Source organism: Mchenga conophoros, linkage group LG14 (genome assembly GCF_057382185.1).
Source record: "Mchenga conophoros isolate Kocher_MC1m ecotype Shallow Benthic linkage group LG14, M_conophoros_male_GT1.1, whole genome shotgun sequence".
NCBI classification, from domain to species: Eukaryota; Metazoa; Chordata; class Actinopteri; order Cichliformes; family Cichlidae; genus Mchenga; species Mchenga conophoros.
Window position 1 is genome coordinate 28,078,040 of NC_140539.1, and position 24,481 is coordinate 28,102,520.

General features: G+C 39.5%; 1 protein-coding gene across 7 annotated transcripts in view; it reads left to right on the forward strand.

Annotated features, from left to right (window-relative positions):
* The window catches only part of ncam1b (neural cell adhesion molecule 1b), an 86,930-nt gene extending 63,358 nt beyond the window's left edge, over positions 1-23,572 (forward strand). For 3 of the 7 annotated variants that reach the window (XM_085243735.1, XM_085243730.1, XM_085243728.1), the window contains 12 exons: positions 927-956; positions 4,469-4,619; positions 4,790-4,977; positions 5,327-5,423; positions 6,891-7,061; positions 8,539-8,667; positions 12,317-12,441; positions 13,010-13,190; positions 15,456-15,654; positions 17,405-17,521; positions 18,286-19,401; positions 21,457-23,572. In XM_085243735.1, coding sequence (XP_085099861.1) covers positions 927-956; positions 4,469-4,619; positions 4,790-4,977; positions 5,327-5,423; positions 6,891-7,061; positions 8,539-8,667; positions 12,317-12,441; positions 13,010-13,190; positions 15,456-15,654; positions 17,405-17,521; positions 18,286-19,401; positions 21,457-21,571 — 2,619 coding nt within the window. In that variant the 3' untranslated portion in view covers positions 21,572-23,572. Of the gene's footprint in view, positions 1-926; positions 957-4,468; positions 4,620-4,789; positions 4,978-5,326; positions 5,424-6,890; positions 7,062-8,538; positions 8,668-12,316; positions 12,442-13,009; positions 13,191-15,455; positions 15,655-17,404; positions 17,522-18,285; positions 19,434-21,456 lie in introns of all 7 variants that reach the window. The other 4 variants (XM_085243729.1, XM_085243731.1, XM_085243733.1 and 1 more) reach the window with 3 other exon arrangements.
* The last annotated feature ends 909 nt before the right edge of the window (positions 23,573-24,481 follow it).

Here is a 24,481-nt window from a genome sequence, read left to right on the forward strand (position 1 = left end):
GTGGATCCATTCTTATAACACAAAAAAACGGAATATTTTAAAAGTCCACATCTAACAAGGAGAAAGCCATTATATTTCTTATAGCTTAGAAAGTTCAGTATTCATCATGCAAATCACATTTCCTGGCTGTTTTAAGGCTATTTTTGAGTACAATCAAAGCATATCAGTGACAAAGGAGGAAAAGACAGAACTTCATAGTGTAAGTAACAATGAGCAGAACATTGGACTTTCAAAATGACTTAAAAAGGCCACCTGTAGGCTGAGATTTATTTCCAGGTCTCACATGGTGTGGAGGATGAGCTGTAGCAAATTGCTTATTTGAACCTCCTTCATTGCTTATTGAGATATCAAGCAAGTGTTGTTAGAGGGCTTGATTGACTAGGGTACTAACTTGCTTCTCGATCTTGGGAGGGCTTTTTTATATTCATAGATAAAGAGTAAATTCCATTCTTTTGGGCTCACATTATTGCTTCAGCCTTCAGAAATGGATTGTGAGGCGATAATTCCTCTATTACCCAAGGAGACATTACTCTGTTGTTACAGCGTACCAGACTCACCTCTTCCTGATGAACCAATAACCTTATTATCACAAAGCATTTGTGCTATCATGATGCCAAAAGACTTACTTCACGTACAGGCAGGCACAGACTGTAAACATCCCCACAAAATTTCCCTTTCAAACGAAACTCCTGTCCTCCTAAAATAGGCTTCCCTTGAGAGAACATCTAAAGCATACATCTCGTTATGTCTGCAGACTCTTAATTTAGTAAATTCAGACATTCAGCTCAGGTACTTTAGATGCATAAAAAAATAAACTGGTCATTTAACTGGGATGCAGTGTGCAACATCCCAGCTTTGACAGGGTGAGGATTGCTTTCTAAGAATTGCTCTGCCTTTTTGTTTTTTCGTCTCTCTGTCTTCTACAGGCATCATGGACTCGGCCTGAGCAACACAAGGTATTCTAAATGCATGACTTTTTCTTACACCCATCCATCTTTCATGTCAGGGGAATCTAGTCCAATTCTGGATGGATGCAGATCAACATTCTTGATCAAATAAGGTTGGGGAGAGCATAAGCTCTGAGAAGCAGTAGCAAAACAGGACAGTGCAAGTCTGTGTTTCTTTGCTCGCCGTGTTCCTTAGATTTCTTAACAAATCGCAGCCTATTTCAGTCTTTTTTTCTTGTCTTTCTCCTGACCTTTTACCTGTCATGCCTGGACATCAGCAAAAGCATTTTATTACACGCATGACAGTTACAGTTATACCATGTGATCAACTTGTCTTCTGCAGAAATAGATTTTGTTCCTCAGATCTCTCTGTCCCCCCACCCACACATCCTGTCCACCGCTAAATCTTAATTATAACTTCAGAGTATACTTTTGACATTAGTGTATACAGTAGTTTAATTTGAACATGGCTAAATATGTATGTAGGAGGAAATAAAAGCTGCCTTTGTGCAGCAACAGAGTATGAGAACAAGCGACTGTTTCTGAAAGAAAGCGAAAATTGGCAGTAAGTGAAAGAGCTGCCCACATAAGCTTTTCTCCAATATACAGCACTTCCCTATAGAATGTGTTTTACATACGAGAAAAATGGTGACAAAAAGAATGGATCCAGACTCTTGAAGAGAAGTGATCGCTCACACAAAGCAGTGCCTTGTTGATCAGCCCATCTCTGTTTTAGGAGCAAGATCAGATATTAGGGTTGCCATTTCTATTTTTACTTCAGTACTATTTAACAAGATATGAATGTGTATTCTTAGACCATTCGGTTCCCTAAATAGCCACGCTGTTTTATTTTTACATTGCAGGAAGCACTGGACATCAAGAGAATTGGTCTTTTCCTTTTACTCCTTCTGCTAATAGGTTTAAGGAGGGGTGTTTCTAACAGTCGGCCTTAATTATTCGGTCGTGACAGCTGTTGGTATTTTTTTCATTACGATTGTCAGCTGATACGCATTCATTAATAGCACCTGCAGAAAGTGTGGAATAAAAAATCTCACCCACCTCACCACAGGAGGGGAGGAAGAGCCTTTCTCATCAGGCACATGCTGACAGTAATTTCTCAGTTTGTGTATAACTATGATTTACACATGGATGCACTTGGATTTTTGTGCATCTGCAATACTAAGCTGTTGAATTTGTGAAATGGAACACTTTTATCTTGAAAATCTGAGCAAAATGAATCGTTCTGAACATTTACATTAATGATCTGCTGATTATATTTAAATTAGGCAACCCCAAAAAGCTCAAACAGCGTATCCTAGTTGCTTGCGTTTTCCATTTTTTTTAAAAGACTGATGATCTCAGCAAGTTCCACTGCTGAACACATGCATTACTTAAAAAGAGTTATGCCTCCCTTTTTTAATATATATAAGAGGAGTATTTTAGTTAAATGTGGGCACTCATATCTGTGCAGCATATTTGTGGTTTCAGGTCACAAATGGAACGGTTTACATTAATGGAAATTACTCACTTCACATTTTCACTCACTTCACATAATTATATTGTTTTAAAAGTTCACCTGTGCTCTGAATTGATAAGTGCACATCTCTCAAAGACATCCCATTATGAATTGCACAGTGGGGGTGGGGGGGTGGGGGGGTGAGGGTGAGGAGCCATGTTTGTTGCAAAGGCGTCAGAAGCTTAGTGTTCATTTGACAAGCCTCAGAAGGGAAGGTGATTTTGTACTGTGGGCTGTTTAATATTTGGTGAGACACGAGTTTAACATGTCTTCAATGCAATCTCAATTTTATGCCCTGATGCTCCCTCTGTGTCTCTTCTGTTGGTACAGCAGAAGAATCTGTGGGAGAGCTCTGCTGTCAGCTTGGTTTTATTACAGGAGCGCACACGCGAAAGTCTTCATTTTCTCATAGACGTGCGAAATGGTTTTATGCCTTTTTACGCAAGGAGCACAAAATTCAGCGCGGATGTTTCCAGTAGACAGCAACTCCGGTGCACTATGAATTTATACTGAAAATATATTGTTATAAAAAATGCATGAATCACAATATTAAGTTGCGTGAAGGCATACATTTTCTTTGCTAAATAACAATAATCATGATGGATTTCATATAGGAAACGAGAGGCTGTAGCTCTGGAGAAACTGCTCATACTTTATCATAAAATAATGACACAAAAAAGGTTTCCATATTGGAGTCAACTCACTTACTATGACACATAGCTGTGCATAGTGTGGCATGTTGCACAGACGCAGGACTCAGAAACAGAACCACAGGGGTCGAGTGAGAATGCTTCCTGCACGGGGTCACAATACAAGGGTAGCGTGTTATGTAAGTGTCTCCCTGGTCCTGCTACCCGCTATGCATAATGAATGCCCCAGACATGCTTTGTCTATTGAAATTGAATACAAACTAACAAGGGTTTCTCTTACATGGCTGCCCAGGCTGGGCCCTAATTCAATATGTGTAAAAGCATTCGGCTATTGTTTTGCCTGTAGCTTGGATCAAAGCCATGAAAGCAACCAAAAGGGAAGCTCAAATATTCAGCCCTGCAGCACCTTGTTAAAGGAATAATTCACAAAAATGCTGCATCTTACTGTGTAAGAGCTTTGTGCTAAAGCCCCAAATCCACAGAGTTTGTGAATAATGCTTAATTATGCTAGATATTACAGATATGTTCAGTAAAAACATCTGTCACAAGACAATAATGTCCAGAGTTTGTTCGAAATATTGTAATAACATAACAGGAAAATGTATCGTTGAAAGGGGAAATTCAGCCTGTCTGAAACTTTACACTCTGCAGTTAAGTGTCACATGGCAACAACAACCACAACAACACAAAGTTGTTGACCCTGTTGGGAAGCTACTCATGTCAGGATGCTGTAACACCGCATATCAAGTTAATGAAACCAGGTTTAGAGAGGGAAGTGCATTTACACATCTCATTAGCCAGCTGTCTGTTATTATTTGAGTGGCTTCAGATGCTTTGTGACTTGGCGTGTGCTTCCTCTTCCTCACTGACACTGGAGCTGGATATAGGTTCAGAGAGTTCCTCAACCTAATACAGTCCACAACACCACAACATTTTATTTTTAAGTAATTAACTTAAAGAAATAAAATGTTGTGGATTGACACTAAATCCAGTGTCTTTAGTGTAAAAGTGCAAGCGCCACACGTAAGGTAATGCATCAGCATATTTCACAAGTAAGCCCTGTGTGTGAAAAGCCCTAGATGGTTTCTAATGCCTTCTGACATCAATTATTGAAAAGCTCCTCTGCACTGTCAACTGGGCCCTTATGTCTCTGCAGCTTTACAGAACAGTCTGTGCTTGTTTCATTCTTTCAGTTTCTGTTCTTTTCTGTAAAAGTGGACTTTAAATACTTTTTTTCAAGGTCACGTGTTTCTGCATAATTGTATTCTTTATGTAAATGTGCATAATATCTATTTATAAGAACTGATCTAACTAATTTCTTTTACTAAACAAAGCCATTTTTAACTTCCATTTAGAGCCCGGATGGAAACGTAGTGGTGAGGAGTCACGCTCGTGTGTCCTCCCTCACCCTGAAGTATGTCAAGTATACAGATGCTGGTCAGTACCTCTGCACAGCACACAGCGTCATCGGAGAGGATTATCAAACAGCATATATGGAGGTCCGCTGTAAGTGTTTCCCTCTGTCTTTATACAAGTGTTTAGCCCTACAAAATGAGTACACTCATGCACTAGTCATTAAAAAAAATAGCACTGCAAGTCACTATGACTATTTATAACTGAACTGTTAAATAACACCTGAAATGGATTGACAGGTTGTATCCGTTTTTATTTCCTAGATACTCCTAAGATAAATGGTACTGTGGCAGTGTATACCTGGGAGGGGAATCCTGCCAATATCAGCTGTGAGGTCAAAGCTCATCCCAGTGATGTCTCTATTGTGTGGCTGAGAGACGGGTTGCAGCTCCCCAACTCAAACACCACCAACATTAAGATCTTCAGGACTCCCTCAGCCAGCTTCCTGCAGGTACGAACACCCGTGTCACACCATGACTTAATGCCTCTTTCTATCTCTCTAATGAATGTACATATACACACAGTGTGCACAAACACACACTCTGAACCCCATGTGTCATCAAGATTTCATGAGCACAGACTTGAAGTGTAGGGTTTTCTTTCAGCTTCATTGTTGGGAAAAAAAAATCTCATGAATAATTCAGCAGCAGGAGAGCTCACAGCAACAAATAAAAATAGGCTACTCTAATGGACAAACAAAAAGGTCACCTTCAGTGTTTGACACACAAGTTAGTTCATCTGTTTTGGTACACTGCCCTTCGTATATTTACTGCTTTATTCCCCCCCCCCCCCCCCTCCAGATAACCCCCGAGTCTGAAAATGACTTTGGAAGCTATAACTGCACTGCTTCAAATGAGATGGGCACAGAGTCCAAGGAGTTCCTGCTCATTCAGGCTGGTCAGTGGCAATGCTGTGATTCAAAATCCATTCTTACTTTGCATTTATAGTGTTTGTGCCAAGATTTTCAGCATAATTAAAATTTGAAAACAAAAAACAAGCAGCCTTATATGTGATCGTGATTCAGTAACAGCTTAAAAATGATGAGTAGGTAAATTTCATTAGATCACATAGTAGTTTTTGTTTCAGGTTTTTTAAGGCTTCGGGAACAGATTTTATTTATTTTTTTTGTTATCCATGATCAAATCGCATTAGACCAAAACATCCACCATGACGTGAGATTACACAGATCAGTGTTTGTATCGATGGCTGATAAATTGATTAAGATGAAAAGAATGTGTAACCTACATGATAATGTAATGTTCCCTCTGGTTATTCTACAACTAAACTTTACCTCAACCTCTCACCACTAACATTGCACTGTTTGCAGTATAAAGTAAAAGACTTTTTTATATTAAGGTATAGCATTTTATTGTAACATGGACCTACACCATAGACTTCCCAGACAAATGTACCATTAGGCAAATGGAACAGAGAGCAGAGAGATAATGCCACTCTTAAGCCACAATCAGAAGTGAATTAATTGAAAACACTACATTGTTCACTCAGAGCCGAACATGGGCAACCACAGTAATTACAGTGTGCCTTTTAATTTAGAAGATCAAAGTGATGCAATACAAAACTACTCACACTAGAGTTTGTGAGTTCAGAACAGCCACCATTATTCAGATGTGGACAATCACAGTAGGTTAAATACTTTTAAATAATGTAATTTTCTCTTAAATAAGCCTTTCATTGCTGGCTGAAACAAAGTAAACCTTTTTTAACAAAGGCAGACTGTAAATGAAGAACTAATTGTCTAATCATTGTGTACATCACAGGATGGATCCTTTTTTATTTTCTAAACTTTAATCAAAGTACAATTACAGAAGTCTTTGAACTAGCTTTTGCATATTCTTCAGTTTTAATATTCACTTTAAATTTAAAGATTAAGCTTTGCTTAACTCACTGCAAGGTCTTTGAATCTATGAAATCTCCTTTTCCAATTTAAAGTTTTATCAAACTCAACAGTCTCTCAGAACTTTTGGTCTTTTCAAACATCCAACCAGGCACTTACTGTTTTTTTTAGTGGTTTTCTTTCTGGAGTTATCATCTTTAGGGCTGACTTGGGAATGGTTTGTTCTTGAATCTGTTGGTCATAAGGAGCTTTTAAATGTTTTTTCCTGCCTTTTATTTTCTGAAACGATGTCAGTAGTGTACAGAATTCAGTAGAAGAGAACCAGACTTACTGTCACGATAAATCACAGATTTCTTACGAAGATGAAGCGGTTTTTAGATGCACTGTGGGGTCATTAGGAGCCGTGGGCTCATTCTGTTACTCTGATATAGCAATGGAGTCTGACAATGCTGGTGTGCTGCAATCTTAAAGTTTTTATTGTAACTGCACTGATTTTTTCCCCCTCACAGAGGTTCCGTCAACTCCATCCATCGTGGAGGTGAGGCCATTCTCCACCACAGCACTGATCCAGTTTCAGGAGCCTGAATCCACTGGAGGCGTTCCTGTCCTCAAATATAGAGCTCAGTGGAGGATGCGTGGCAGAGGCAGCTGGGTGCAGAAAGTCTATGAAGTCCAAGATGGTAATAACACAGAAACATGATTGTGATGTTTGTTTGTTCTTTAATGTCTAACTACATTTTTTTTTAAAATATCCAAGTACAATTCAAATAGATAGAAATACATATTAATGTTAAAAATGTTAATTAGATTTTTCACATTTTGTTAAATCATATCAGTAAAGATGACCTGTATTAAAGGAAGGAAGGTTTGCATTCAGCAGCTTTTTGTTTTATAACCAAAGCGATTAAAAGGCTGTGTGAACGTGATTTCTTTTCGTTTTGACAAATATGTCCATATATGCACTAAAACGTAATTTAGAGTTGTTGATACCCTCGACACAGAAACATGGCTTGGTCATGAAGTCACAAAAGGGAGAGCAGCCAAACTAGGTCATGTATGACAAAATAAATTTGGATCCCTACAGTTGTTTGGACACATACTGTAAGACGTTGAAAATATTTATTTAAATAAAAACAACAGCCTTATATGGCCTCATTATTATTTTGATATCACAGATCAGGATAAAAGAGTCCATTTCTGACTGTGTTGTACTAGATTGGGCTGGCATATTAGTGCCATAGCACAAACTGATGCACAAGAATCAACTGCTATCAGCCAAATCTATTAAATTTAGGTATGAGAAAGTCAGCAAACATTAGAATAGATGACTTGTAGTTCACACTTTGTCTAGCTTTATGCTGACCACTGCCAGCAAAACTGAAGAAAAAGCACCAGCTGTCAGTCTCACGCAGTCCTGGTTTAGATGTCTCACATGAAACTCAATTATATCGTCTGGAACACCCTCATGTCTGCACTTACAGCCTTGTTTTTTGTTACAGATACAGCAGTGGGTCCTGCACAGTGAAGGCAGGAAAGTCTTTCGTGTTTCCTGTAGAAACATGATAATTCAAAATGGTGAAATCATGAAATTAAGGTCAGACTAGGAAAACTGACCAACTCACAGTACAGCCATAGCAAAGACTACACAGTGCACATCTCTGCCCTGTACAGTGTGGTCGGACAGAGTTTTAAGAGCAGTGGTAACAATGACTCCTTTCCTCTGGTGTTTGTTTCCCCTAAATGTCTCCTACAAAGTAAAATACAAAAGTTAATGATTATTTCTAAGAAATAGGTATGAATTTAGTTTTTTTGTTTTAACCTACAAGTCACCCCTTTAGAAAGGAATTGAACACGGAAGTGTACATAAAAGCAATATAATTTATATAAAAAGCTTGATCAAAAGCAATCATCATCCCAAAAGGGATCATTACATTTAAGATGACAGTGCAACATATAAAACAGCTGTCACTGTTTGTCTAGTTTTAGACCAACTCTAAATATATTCATCAGTTTTTCAAACATTGTTGGAATGAAATGCGAATTGAGCTAATCAGTGTTTGCTTGGGCAGCAACGAATTATGCATATATTGTTGGAACAGGAGATCTGTTTGTTTTAGTGCTCACCAAAATGATCATGGTGTTCTGCTGTTGTAACAGGCTCCATCGGTGAGGTAACAGTCACAGGCCTGAAGCCAGACACGAGCTACGAAGTGAAGTTGTCAGCCGTCAACGGCAAGGGTGAAGGTGAAAGCTGCAACGCTGCGTTCTTGAAGACGGAGCCTGTTCGTAAGTGGCACATGTTACAGTTTACAGCATGCTGTAATGCTTTTAGTATACCTCTCTGACCTCTTGTCTCCACAAACATATTACCTTCAGTCTCTCTATAAAAACTCGCTGAAGAGTTGGTCCTAAGACTGTTTGGATGATGCCACAAAAGCTTGCACCTGTCTCCTTTCATTCCATGTATGTCTTTTTAAAACCGCTTTTCCGTCTCTACGAAGCAGCTCTCTGACCTTCTTGCTTTTATTTGATTTTTCTAGTTCATGAAATACTTCTGCCATAACCAAATCTTTAAAGCCAGATTGCTTGTTTTTACATATGGAATTAAATACTGATTTCATCACATAGGTATCATTTAGAGCCATCTGCACAGTTGCTTCAGATATCCTGTTTTAAAGCCATGTTTCAAGCCCATCATGTCATTATTCATGTCACCCTGAAGTGTGATTTCATCCTTCTGTAGAAGCCAGCATGCAGTGAAACCTCAACACATTAGTTAGTTTTTAGCGCCCTCTGTTGTTTGGCAATAGATGTTTTTTGAGGGAGTGCTGGTATGATTTATATATTGTCTGTGTACTGATCATCTCTCCTTCTATTTTATCATTCTTAATCATTGATTTTTTTTATCCATTTGCTCTTCTGTCTGTTGTATTCATCAGGCCACACTTACAACAGTAAGTGATTCATTTAAAATGCATTAATTAAAAACATTAAAAAGATAGCTTTATAGTTGTGTATATATATTGCTATTGAATTATGTTGTTATTGAATGGCAAAGGCGAAAGTTGGACTTAAACCCCTTCTCTCTTTTTTTTTTAGAACTAAGATCATAATTAAAGGCCAGATCATTAACATTTAGTCATAGTAATTGATAAAACTGAACAAATGTCATATAGGTTTGCTGAAATATCAAATGCGATAGAGGTTTGCTGAAATATTTACATAAAATACTGTCAGAAGAACATCACTTCAAGCTACCTTTTTAGACCGTAAAGTGGCCTTTCATTTTCATGGAGGCTGGCTCTGTCTCCCTACTTTAAATGTGGCAATCATTTCCTAAAATGATTTGTTTTTCTTCCTTTCTGGAGCCATCTGACAGAAATGTGTCTTCCTGATTTCTTCAGTGAAGTGTTATTAGAGATTCAGGTGGTCATTTGTGCAGACAAGTGATTCTGATTGCCTTTCTTCTCTTTTATGTCCCTAGACGGCATTTTTCATTTTTTCACTGAAGACACAGGTTTGTTCTGTAGTGGGGATAATAGAAGATTAGTTTTTACTGCTGTAGCTGTTTCTTACCCAACAGGATAACCCATCACCCCTACTGATTAGCAGTGTTTGTAATCCCGCTTAAGTATTTCAAAAGGTGTATCGTTTTCGAGAAACTGTGACCTATAATGTCATGGCCATCAATGCAAACTCCTCCGTCTGTAACATAGACCGATTAGGTTTTTAATTTTACTTGCATCCCATGAGTTTACAGCTGATTTATCCCATTAGTATTAATATAATTTTGATGTGCAGCATGTGAATTAATTGGCTTAATGCAAGTATGAGGAATCCGAGCCAAATCTCTGTATTTCAAAAGCTGCACATTTTCTCTCTGGCTTCAGCTGTTTGGTGTAGTTTGGGAGTGTTTACACTCGGATTAGGCCCATCAGCAGTGATTAATCAGTTAGCTGCAAATTGTCGAGAGCATAAAGCTGCTAGATGTCTTCTGCACTTTTCTCATTTAGAATCCAAACAGAGGAATCCCTGTGCAGTTTGTCAGCATGTGGAGCTGTGATTTATTATTTATCAGTATTGGTTTGTCTTTGGGTCACTTCAGTTTTCTATCCTCAACCTGTACCTGTGTTTTGTTGTCTGTTATGCCTTTCATGCTCTTCCTCCTCTTTCAACCACTCACATGTGTCATTTTATGTCTCTGCGACTGTTATTTGGCTTGCATGTTGCTGATGATTCCCTCCACTCTGCAGAAGGTAACTTTCTGTTGCAGATTCCTGACTGACGATTCCTAACTTGAACTAAAGAATTCAGCAGATAAAACAGCACATAGTTTGCTTCTGCGGTCGTGTAACACATTAATCAGTCATCTAGACATTTGCCTGAGCAAGATAAATGTAAACGTAGAGAACGAGAATGTATTTATTGTTTAAATAACAGTCAGCAGTGTTTACTGTTAGCTTCACTTACATAGTATTGATAGCCTGTCACCTGAGGGATGTTACCATTCTTACTTATAGGATGTGTTGCTATAAATCAAGTGTAATAAACATAGTCAGTATCTTCCAGCCATCCCACAAAATACTCATCCTTGCAGCAGGCTTGCTGGTATATATTTTCTATATTTTCTTAATCTTATTTAACCTGAGGCTTAAACAGCTTAGACTTTATCTAATCCTGAATGTTAACCACTGTGCACATCTTTCTTGTTACCTGTTTGTAAGTGCATTAACCTTTAGAGCTTCAATAATTTGTTGATTAATCAAATATCTGAGACAAAACAAATCAGCAGCCACGTTCAGTGTTCCAGCTCATCAAATTTGAATGTTTTCTGAGATTTCTGACAGTAAACTGAAATTTAGAGTTTAGACAAGATATTTGACTTTACCTTATACTTTGGAAACTTGTGACAGACACTTATGAATACAAACCATTCCTGAAATGTATTTAGACTGTTAGTTACCAGAAATACAGGATTAATTGTTTACTTCTCCATCAGCTCATAGCTGATGATTCGGCTCCACTTAGTAACCCTGGATGAAACACTAGAATATTTTTAGGTCACTGAAATCAGTCTGTAGTTCTATTTTAAGCAATTGGAAAAATGATATATGTGTACTGTGGCAGAACTCAATAGTTTAGGTTGTAAAACAAACAAAGGACGTCCAGTTTTCAATTACATATCAGGTAGCCTTTATGTGATGCTAATGCATAAATTCAGTGGTTTCATTTGATGCAGAACATTTTAATTTTTTAATCTATTTGGAAAGAGAGTTTCAACTGCCCCCCAGGACCTCCACCCTGTCAGCAATGGACACAAAAAGATGTCAGAAAAATTAATTTGAATAAATTTAAATTATGTTGACTACATTTATATTAGACTTAATTGGTGTTTGTTATGTAATCAGTGTTTAATAGATAAATGATTACAGGTTTAAGACAGACAAGACATATGTTAGTATAATTCTGTGCGATTTCCATGCCAGTAGGTACAACTATACAACAATTAAAGACAAACCCTGTTATTGTGCTGGAACTTGGCAATCTTATATACGTATTCTTAGTTAATGATAAATAACTCTTTAGCCTGAAGCCTGGTGCGATGTCCATCTGCCAATTGATGTCACTCAGCAACAGCAGCAACACACAGCAACTCTGATGAAACAGATAAGCATGCGGCTGTGTGTCATTCACTAATTAGTAACACAAGCCACCCTTAGGAGAGCGTTTAAGGGAGGTTAAGTGACCTAAAAGGTCAACAATAAGGAGAGCATCCAAGATCAAACTTTGGACTGAAAGTTTTCTTTTTCCTTTATTTCAAAATGGAAAAGTGGACTGACAGAGCTGCCTCTTTCAAAGAAATAACCCTCTAGCTCGCTGCACCTCTTGAAATGAGCCATTAAATGACCTCCATCTTGCTCCTGTGTCCCTGTAGGGAATCCTAATCCTCCTAAACTTGAAGGAGCACTTCAACGTAAAGGCAACTCCCTCAGAGTGAGCTGGATCAAGCAGGATGATGGCGGCTCTCCCATCTTACATTATCTTATCCGTTATAAACCAGTGAGTATGGGGATTAAAGAGCAATTGCTCCTTCTCAACTAAGGCACCTGCTTTGATAACTGATTTAATCATTTAAGTAAAACGATGAAATATTCTCTGAACATTTACTGCTTTACATAGTCTTAAGATTGTTTTTTTTTGTGGGTTTTAGAATGGCATGTGCATTTTACGCTATTTTATATGCCAAAAATTTGATCAGTAACTCTTGATCGAGTACTTAATCGTCAGTGAAAGCAGTAATTTAGTTGCAGCGGTAATAATGATTCTACCAAATCCTTGTAGTTTCAAAAGCACTGCAAAAAATTTTTAATTCTGTGATTTTCAAGCTGTTGTTAGGGCTGAAATTGTTATTTAATACCTGGTTTGTTGACAGAAAATAGAAAAACTTCTCATATTCTCATAATGAATGAATTATGTTTTGGCCAAACAGACACAAATTTTGATTGCTCCGAGCTCTTACAGGTGTTTTTGGAGCAATTTGAAAACATGCTTAAAAATTTCACCTTCACAAGACCAAATAAAGTTTCAACCCTGAATGCATGCACTGTATTTATCTGTGTCTCCTTAGGTGCAGTCTTCAGAGTGGAAACCAGAAATCCGGCTGCCCAGTGTCAGTGATCACATAGTTCTCAGTGGGTTAGAGTGGGACACAGAGTACAACATCTATGTGGTGGCAGAGAATCAGAAGGGCAAGTCTCAGCCAGCAACCATGTCCTTCAGGACTTCGTCAGAGCCAGAGGCCATCCCAGGTAGCGTACCTGCCCCCGGTCACTCACACTAATGTGGAACTAAACAGCCAGAAACCTGAGGAGCCAAACTCAAACCTGAAAACCAGAGCAGCTTGTTCTATTTTAAAATCTGGAGCGCTGACGGGTGAATGACAACTAAATAAATCTATAGAAAAAATAAATAGATTTCGTGGACGGCGGTGAGCCAAAAATGATTTTCCGGCTGAATTTTCTCACTTTAAAGTTTTGACAGCCCTCACTAAATGAGCTTGAGTTTGTGCTTGCAGATCTGGCACACACACTCACACAGAGGATAAAATGATCTCCTCTGAATGTCTGTAGCTTTGTTTACCGTTAATGTGGATAGTTTGTCTCTGTCTGGTTGGAGCTTTTAAAATGACCCTCAGTAACCGCTGATTAACACGTATGTTGAATTCTTAACTGCAGCTGAAGGTTCTTTACTAACCGTGCCGAAACCTACACAGCCTGTCAAATTCTCTTTAGGTGATAGACACACTTGAGTACCTCACTGAAACATCACAGCAGGCCATTATGTTTCCTCTCACTTTTTTCCTAATTCATTCTCCAAACTAAAGCATTTTCCACTCACCCACCACTGAGTCACCATCTAGTCGACATGGTGTAGTTTTCCTCTTTTGTGCTGTGCTTTTGCTTTGATGTGTTGCTGTTTTTTTTCCCCTTTTTCAATACAAGAAATCAGTTTCTTCGTCTTTTTTTTTCCACTTTTGGTTTTCAGACCTGACACATTTTCACTTTCTCTCTTCCTCTGTTTTCCCCGCCCTTCTCTTTTTCTCCCCCTCTTTGTTCCGTTTCATTTCTCCCCCTCTTCCTTTATTATCTTTCCCCCTTCTCTCTTTATCCCCTCTTTCTCTCTCAATGTTCCTGCTCTCTTGCCTGGTCCTGGACATTGGTGTGGTGGACCACGTGAACATTTTCGTCCCGACCTGTGTGCATTTTGGTGTGGTCTGGGTTGTGCTGTCCCCACCCACAGCCACTCAGGGCTGCTCATCTGTGACATACACTTTGGTATCACTCATCATGTCCCTCATCACTGTTCTCCTGCTCTCATAGTTTTCGTGAGGAAATTCACACCATTACTGTAGAGGAGAGCTTGCCTTCTCTCTGGCTGTCTTTCTGGACACTTTCACTCACTTACAACAGACTTTGTCCATGACAGATGTGTCTCTGTTATGGGTGAGGAAAAGAGTGCTGTGTTGTTTCAGAACAGACCAGACAGACATGTTGAACCAAAGGCAGTGGAAATCCTCCACCTCCCACAGTTTCATACTGCTCAGCATTAGCACTGCTAGTCATCAGCACTAGACAAGAGAGACAGAGAAGAGTGCCAGTTTACAGTGATGAACAATAGTAGATTTTTTTCAAGTAGCATTAGAACAGAGTGAAGGCTGACTGCTGGACCTGTGTGTTTACATAAGCACTGTATTATATTGTTTAATAGCTCACAAAATTCTGCATAATGTAAAGGTTTGTAATATTAACATTTACACAATTAAGGTCATAAAATGGGGAAACAATTGTTTATATTGGCACAGACTGACAAGCCACTTAAAGAATGATCAAACAACAACTTATTTTTATGCGGACTACTAAGATAAATGTCCAGATATTCCTCCAGCATGTAATGTTTCGCAAGTGTCATCAGCAATAGTCATTTTTATACGTACGTAATTGGGATGCTTTACTCAGATGTATAGATCTTGTTTACATGTTAATTACCTGCAGAGTTAAATGTATATTTTAGAGTAATTTCTGCTAAATCAAAGTTGATATTACCCAAACAGTGACAATACATCACTGCTTTTAAATCTGGGAAAAGCCTGACATTCATTTTCTGTGCACAGATTATTCCACATGTCTGGGTAACTAGCAGCACACTGTATGCTTTGGTTTGCTCTTCTTTCTACTACCAAATAAATGGGTTGAATATATATTTATACTTTTCGTTTTTTTATGCACAGCTTCATGCATATCAAATCTTCAGTATGCCTCATAATTAGAAATGAAGTCATATAAATAATTAAAGTCTGACAGCACAGTCGATACAAACGACACACAGCATCTAAAGTTGTGCTGAGCCATCTAGAACCTATCAGTGCTCATAGCAGGTGAGTTGTTTCTGTTTTATGGAAGTATTTGTGGTTACAGTAACACGTCAGCACTTTATTTAGTTGTTCATGGTTTCTGTAAAAGTGTGTCCTGCTACGTTAGTTCAGCGCCCTCCTTTTCTCATCTCTTGTGTGGCAGATTTAAGTGAAGAGTCTCCGCTCTCCATGGGCATCATGCTCTGGGCAGGAATCCTCGTTGTAGTATTTATACTCCTGCTCCTGGCTGTGGATGTCACCTGTTACTTTGTTAACAAATGTGGCCTCATCATGTGTCTCTGCGGCAAGTCAGGCACAGGGACCAAAGGGCACAACTTAGAGGAGGGCAAGGCAGCCTTCATGTGAGTATCAGACTGTATATTTACATACATGTTGTCTGGGTCTTTTAAACTGATGTATTTGATGGCACACATATGATGTCTAATTTATGTTCAAAGTTAAAAATGTGGAACCAGAGAGATTGTTTCAACTCAGCGTATGCATATCTTCATTTTAAGATTGGATCAGATGATTGGATCTCTTACATGTGTAATGTGAGATGGTTATATACAACTTTGCACCAAACAACAACAGGACTGAGCAACTAGCTAGTGGAAAAGGTAGACTGTATATAAAAGACTAATGTAGCTTTTGGTTTTTAAAAGCAAAGCCAACATTGATTCAAGTGCTTTAAATCTGCGTTATTTCCAGTAGCCTGAGGATAAGTGATCTGTTACTAAAAAGTCTTTGTAGAGGCAAATGGGAAAACTTTTGGCTCTTATTCTTTGTGACCTCAGTCAACAGTTTTACTTTAAGGTTTTGTTACTTCTTTTACAAAAGGGTGGTTTCAGGGTGACTGTGTCCAGATTTTCTGTAATGTCTATGGGTGAGCATAGAGGAGATAAAGACACATCAGGAGTTGGTGCAGAATAAAACGGCTAAACGCAGAGTTAATATTGGATGTAACAGTCAGACAACCTGACACAAGCACTCTCACCATATCAGCTTTATAAAGTGATTATTAGGGCTGTGTCAGATCATATCATAATGCCATTGCTATAGCAACGCATGCTTATGTTCCCTAGTATGCTCAACAAAAAGACAAACCAAGTCATGTCAGACAGCCAAAGCCACCTCTGCCTCGAATAAACATTTAGCTCAAAATGCGCTACTTCAACATCCTCCAGCAAAGCACTTTGCAAAATGGTTAAGGTACACACAACAAACTTGTTTCATTACTTCAGGTAAAAATGCAGGGAATCATGCAGGGAGAAGATACAAGCAGCTGGTGATGTACGCCACAGTCACTATTTAAAGTCTGTATAACAGGAAGAGCAAGTGGTGGATAGAAATGACTGATGTGGTTACATATTGTACCTAACTTACAAAATCCCAGATAGAAAATAATTTTCAGTTTTGTTGTAAGCAGGTCTGTGGGTAATAAGAAAGACAAAATTAAGAAGATTCTTTGTAGAAATGTGATGTGTTTGAGGGTTTTATTTATCTTCCAATTTACCTTTTGTTTGCGTTTTAAATAAGCCGACCTCAGCTTAGAATAACTGGCCTTCCCACATTTCCCAGAAGGCCTTTCAGGAATGAACTCTGAAGATTACTTAGAATTTTAGCTGAAGGTTTTATTTTATTTTTGGGCTGCTATATCTAGATATATCAAGGGAAGCTTGTGTAATTAAACAATAACTGAGATTGCCTCTTGAGCAAAATAAACATGTATTACAATGTCTAACCAAGCAGTATCTGAAGTACAGCAAGAATACATGAATCAATAAAATGGCCCCATAGGTAAGATGAAATTTTCCTTCAATGAAACAGATGAGGATGTTTGATTCAAGCGCAGCACTGAATGGATGCTTTCATGTGTACAAAACGGCAGTCGTTTTGAATCATTCTGAGTAAGATGTTGCATTACGTATTGGATTGTTACATTTCATGAGTGCGGTTCCACGAAAGCACAGCCAGATGGATGACTTGACGTTACTTTGTAAGCTTGAAAATAGATGATCACTGTGGGCCGTCTGCTGCTTTTGAATCATCCTTTCTTACTGCCCGCTTGGCCAAAAACAACAGCTTAGCAAGACTGTCTGTGTCTTACAGGAAAGATGAGTCCAAAGAGCCAATAGTGGAAGTCAGAACAGAGGATGAGTGCTCAGCCAATCATAACGCAGCAGGACCCGTAGAGCCGAATGAAACCACACCTCTCACAGAGCCAGAGTAAGTAAACGCTGACACACGGCAAACGGCCTTTTTACCGCTCTGAGCTGTTGTACACTGCACTCCACTTTAAAGAATAATGAATTTATTCAACAGGATATAATTTGACGCTTTACATTATTGAAAAAGTTGAGGTCATTCTTGAGTGGAGTCCATTGGACTGTGTTGCTTTTCTGTTTTTATTCCCTAACCAGAGGGATTGCTGTATTTTGTGTTTCTTCTCCAGCCTTTGGAGATTTTTTCTGTCTCATTGTATGAAGGTTGAAGCAATACCAGTCAAATAAACACAAAGGCTTTAGTCCTCTAGAGTGTGGTCAACTCATGAAGCCATTTGACAATTTCAGCAAGCCATCTCATATCAGCAGTCTGGAAAAAAGTAGATTATGCAGTATGAGATTGCCACTGGTACTGTTTAACCCTAATAGGTGGTTCTTTGTGGTGCTGTAGTTTCCTGCAGGAAGGCTGGTGCCTTTTTTTACTACAGTAGTTTTCCTAGTCAGTGTACTCCATGTTGGTGTGTGTATGGGATGTATCCTTTGATGTCCACTCACAGCATGATGCCCTCTTTTTCTTCTTCTTTCTTTTTCTCACTAGGCTTAAATGTTGCTGTATTTTGTGTTTCTTTTAGTTGCTTTGTCTATGTTTGTGTGAATTTCTAAAGCCAACTAATCCCTCTGCATGCTCTCGTGCGGGCCACCCCTCCTCTTGTCACAGTCACCCTGGTGTCTAGTCTGTGTGTCTCTGTTCTCTCCCTGCTCTCTCAGGAAGGCGGCTTACACTGCTGCTCTGGCACTGGACACCCTCTCCTCCGTAGCCACCAACTCTGACACAGCCACTGCAACAATTGATCCCGCTCAGGACAGCCCCTCTAGTGAAACCACTACCCTCACTTGTAGCCTGTCCACCCCAGCCAACGAACCCTCACCCACCCCTGTCCTGGCTCCGGCCCCGACTCCAGAATCGAACACGGCCCCGCCGCCCCCCCTCGTCTCCACAGCTGCTGTTGAAGCTAAAATGGCCCCGCTAATAGAACAGAGAGGAAGAGATGCCCCAGAAGAACAGGAGAAATTAAACACTCCTCCTTGCACCCCCGAACAGATCAAACCTCAAAAATCTGGGACGCCAATACCACCGAAGCGTAGACACTCTCCTAAACTTGCTGCTCTGAATGCTAAAAGTAGTCCCCCTGTTTCTCCTCTGGCTGTCTCTCCTGTATCTTCCTCTCCCACTTTAGACAACAGGAAACCTGCTCCAAGCCCACCAGTCACTAAACCTCCCACACAGCCAAACACTGTAGCCTTAAATCCAGAGCCACCAGTACAAACTGCCTCATGTCTAGCAACTACTGCCCCTGCACCAGACCCAGATTCAAAACCTACAGCCCCAGATTCCAGTGGGCGTAGCCTTACTGCCTTTAACAAAGACAAAACTGTTGATCAAACTGTTGACAGTACCACGCCCACTGCCAGAGTTGCTACTACTAGTTCACCTGCAGTGATCCACGGTGTTTCTGAAGACCTGGATGCTGTAAACCCTGGTTCTCTAGTTTCAGGCATTCCCTCACCTTTACCTGTTACTCCTATTCCTTCCAATCCTGTCCCTGTGAATCTTGAGGCGTTGCCATCGAACAACCTTCTTATATCAGCGTCAGACACATATGACTTACTGACCCCTGACATGGAGCCCAAAAATGCAGATTTAGACTTAGAGATGATAAACGGGACAGAAAGACCCTCCATGCCCCCCGCAGATCTCATTAGCTTAGACAGCCCACCAGCTGCCCCCTCTCTACCCAATGGAGACGAAGCAGACCCCCCCTCAGGCCCAGTTCTACAGCCATCAGAGACTCTGGCCAAGACTGCTCCTCCTGTCAACGATGAGTACGGCTCCCTCTAGAGGTTTATCTGTGTGTGTGAGTGTGTGTGTGTGCGTGAGTGCGTGTGTGTAACTTGTATACCCATTCATTCACCACCGCATCTTGCCATTGACCACACAATATATAAAATATTGTAATGGTAAATTGTGGTAATGATAATAAGATAGTTATTAGTACAATGTTGTGGATAGAGAAGTGATACGATGCTTTTGTTTTGTTTGTGACCGTTCTCCATTGTGGGGTCTCTATCTTTGCAACATTCACCACAAACGTAGTTAAATCCCTTTCAAGACAAGAAGCTCGTTACATAAATATGGAAATTTGACATGCCATTCATAAGTCTAGGTGTGTTCCTGGTGAGTGACTTAAACAGAGACAATAAAATCATTCTCATGAACAGGTCAGAAAACTAATAAATGAGGTTAAACGCTGTGCACATGAAATACTGCGTATGTTTAAGTCATTTCAAACCATTATTCAAATTCTTCAGTGAGTAGATTTTATCTTAAATGTCACTGAAAAGCCATTGTGTTACATCTTTGATTGCACACGTCATGCTAGTTTGCTCAGGGAGGTGGAGCTAGCACCGGCAGTTTTCTCACATTGTGGGTGAATGTCTACACACCACTTGTGGTGATCAAGTGGGTTTTACCCAGTTTACTCTGACACGGCTTACATACAGTCATTCACTGTCTAGATCACTGGTCTGCAGGGTGTCTTATGCCCAACTACATACCATTCTGGACACAACAGTTAACTGGCATTGTAAATTATCCAAATATAAATAATTAGTTCAGTGAGTTAGTATTGCTGGAGCCAACTAGCGAGGGCCACAGCTCTTAAACATCTGTTGAACTAGTTTTGCACACTGTTAGTTACCATGACAACACGACGTCCCTAACCGAGCCTCATACGATTCCTGTAAAAAGAACCCAACTGGTTAAGCCAGTGTTGAGCTGTTGAGGTGAGTCTTCATGTATCAACATAATAGTTAAAATCAAATTTATAGTAAACTGAATATTTTTTAGGTTTTGAAGAATTTAGGAAGTGATGAAATAACCTTGAGCGTTAGGAAACTTTGACCTTTTACAGGAGGAATAAATAATCAAGAAAATAAATACGAGTGAATGGAGTGATGCAGCCTTAAAAATGCTGTAAACAGATCTTCTGTCTTTCTCAGTGTGCTTTCATTCGTGCCGTCTTATTGATGTCTCCGTGGTTCTTAAAACTTCTTCTGGCATGCTTCCCTTCAGAAGTGAAGAAAGCTCATGCCCCACATCCCACAATTTTTTGCAATCGCTGAAAATAAAATCAGCTTTAATTTGCAAAATAACAGCCAGTAAAGTCATTATTGTTCAACAGCAATTGTATTAAGTTGCAGAAAAAAGAAACGCTTAAATCCAACTTATACGTTGTAAAATCAGTCACTGATTATGTCTGTCAGGAGAACAAAAAAAACACGACTTTCCATCTCTACTGTTCAACTACTCGAGTACCTGAGCGTTGCTCTCATGTCTGAATAAAGTCACAATAAGCAGTTAAGTAAAAGCCATCACTTTAACAGCAGTGTTACATGTCTGCAATGGACCTTTGTTAATCACCACAATGTTTAGTTCTCACTAATTCTACAGCTTCTAACTGTGGTGTTTCTGTGCTCTGAGCAATTAGAAACTGTGCTAATTGCTTTAAAGATGAAAATGGACATCACATACCACAAGCCCAGGGCTAATTTCTCGTCCTACCATTGTCTCTCTGTAGTAGAACTAAAGCAATTAATAGCTAATATTTGCTGTTTCAGTTTAGGCATGCTAGTCGTTACAGGACGCGGTGTATGGGTATGCCATTATCTGTTTATTTTATCTGACTGTTGTCAAGGTGGTGAAGAGGTATGTAAGAAGATATCTAAATACAGTGTCTTCTTACATATTGGGTGAAGATGTCATTGAGAATAAATGGTTTAAACTGTTCAAACAAAGTGTTGTTTGTTCAGATATTTTCTGTTGTCTTGCGTGAGACGTCCCGATTTCTAATTTTGAACTTTGTCTCTTTCCCATTGCAGGAAGATTTTTTCTGATGAGAAGGGCAAACTTGAGGAGGGAGGCTTACCAAACACCCTGATCTCTGCAGAACACAACAGTGTCATACAGACAAATACAGCCGAGAGCAAAGCATGATGGGCCGGGGACATCCCAGCCCTATCCAAAACATTTTGCAGCAGCAGCATCGAGCAAGAAACACTGCAGGAGTTTTTGGTTTCCAGTGCCCTTATCTCCACTCTCAAAACAACACGCGTGTCGATTGGTTAGAGCGCACTTTGACTGTGCTTTCATTTCTGCTCTCATTCATGAAATGTTTACTACACCCAAGGAGTTTATCTGTAGGTCATAAGAGATTTATTTTATTTTTTTATTATTATTTTATTTAACCAGTCAGGAAGATTAAGAACAATCTCTAATTATACAGATCACTTATACATGCATATATATATATATAAAATTAGACTCTACTTTCTATTGTGCTTATAGTTTGGACTGCAATTGCGCAAAAGTATTGGATTCTTATGAGAAATGTAAAGGTAAAAAAACAACTGACTATAGAAATTATTTTTCTTATTTTCATGTTCTAATGTTCAAATGTAAATGTTTTTTTCAGCATTTTTTTAAGTTTGACTTCTTTTGTGGCCTAGTCTCATTAAATAGCTTGTTCTGCATGTCTGACCTGCAATTGGTTGTGAAGTTTTGTTTACAAGGTTTACTGTTTCACTTCGTCTGCTACGGGGATGTTTAATCACGCGCAGATATATGCTGGCATTGATTAAACATACACTCGAGTTCGGCCTTTGGATTATAGCCATTTTTTATGGTTATATGAAATCCAGGATTAACCCACAGCCAGCTGCAGGGGGGAAAGAGGCTGAGAGAATCCCACAAGTACATGATGTGCATGATTTGATCAGATTTACACCATTTCTGGATCAAATTTATTCAGTCTGTCACTGCCTTACCAGATTGGTAGTTAAAATATTCATTAATAAAATGTATTTGATTTAGAGAAAAACAAAAAGGCGACTCCTTGAACGCTAACAGTCACAGACCAAAAAAACAAACAAACAAACAAACAGGAGGCAGCACAGCTGCTGATTCTCAGCCGCTGGTTGAAGAACTGTGGATCAAGCGAATGTCTTGTGATCTCGAGCTAAATTTGTTTGTTTGGGGGACGACTATGAGAGCTGTAGTTCTTCCTCCCATTTACGCAGATCAAAGGTCTGGCTTCATAGTTTTGAGTTGTGCATTTGAAGCAAAAAAAAAAAAAAAAAAACCATTTAAAAAAGGAAATTTAAAAAAGCATTTTTTGTACTATTTAAAAACTACAAAGATTTCTTTTCTGTTCCTGCCTGCAAGCTTGTGCACTGTGCCTGTGTGTCAATAGATTGTCTTGTCATCAGTTTCTATGATAATCTGCATAGCTTCGTTGTGAGAAATTTAGCCTATTCTTTTTATTTGATGTGTTATTAGAAGAAAAAGTACGATAAATGGACTAATGTGGTCATTATAACACGTGTAGTGTATGAAACTGTCCGTCTCTGGTCACAGCACCATATTATCGCCAGCTGTAGTGAAGGAAGGCGTTTCAAGCCTCGGCATGAATTCAGTCAGTACATCATAACGTATAACTACAAGGCAGATAGACATGCCCGTGTTTGTATGGGGGCAAATAGTGCTCATATTGATTTAATGAGTGTTACCTTTGGGGCTTGCTCTGGAATAATTATACACATTGCTTTTATTTTTTATTTTTTCCCCCAGTTGTTATTCAAGTGTTCTGTAATGTGATCTCTGAAATTCTTTTTTTTTTTTTAAAGTTTTTGTCTTTTTGTACAAAAATCACTCACCAAGAGCGACTGCTTGACGATACCATTGGCAGGAAGCAAGGTGGTCCACCTAAGACAGATGATCATACTTTTTTTTGTACCATCACAAAAATCAGATACAGTTTTAAAGCAGGAATAAAAGAAGATCTTTACTCTCCTTGTACTCCAGTGCTGTCACCAGACCACTTTGCTCTCTCGCCTCTGGATGCTCCTTTTGGTTTTATTGGGTCAAACTCAGAAAATATCTGTTGTGTACAGTCTGAGTGCTAACCCATTTACAAAATAAAATGGTTTCCAAATCTAATTTCGTCCTGTCCCATTTTGTCATTACTTTTATTCACTTTTCCGTTCTTATTTTTCCAGCACAACTTGAATCCGGAACGTGCAGTGACAGATTTCTAACAGTAGATGGCAGAAAGCACCCACTTTTCGGAACCCCTCTTGGTTTCGCCATGTCATAGAAACACAGGACGATTTAGAAAGGTTACAGTGCAAACAGGTTATGTTAGCGCTGGAAGTCCCTCGGGCTAATGCTTCGGATAGATGGGGGAACAAGTAAACACGTGTTACGTAACGCACGCTTGTGCAGGAATAAAGTTAGTACTTCCAGTCTGGAGCGTTGGACAAAACTATGTACCAGTGAGGGCTTGATATTTTCGGCTCCCCTCAGTACCTCTGATGTGACATGAACCAGTGTTGTGTCAGAGTGTCAACAACCACAGTGACCCGGTATGGCATCCAGTTTCAGGAGCCACACCGACCCACTGTCCCCTCTTAGGCAGTTTCATCCCCCCTCCGCCTCCCCGGTGTGCCCTGTGCGCACGAACCAGGCTGATGCGTAAACGCACTGAATTAATCAGAGTGTGCTTCTTATTTCAGGCAAACAAACTAGTCCTCCGCCTGTAGCCTGTCACTAGTTCTGAAACGCTGTAGATGTTTCTGACCGCAGCCTTGATGGAGAGCAGAGGGCGATCACACCGAGCCGTGACGTCGGCCCGGCGATGATTTGCAGCCGGTAAAGTCAGCAACTAGCAGCCTTGTGGAGACAGGAAGTTAGACGGTGGGATCTTCAAAGTAAAACTGCAAGTACTCAGTGCAAAAGTGATTTTTATTTATTTTCTATAGAAAGATTTCATTATATTCATGCAGGGTTACGGAAATCACGTTGAGCGCCCTTTAGAGAGACCAAACCTCAACCTGCTGTCAAACTTAT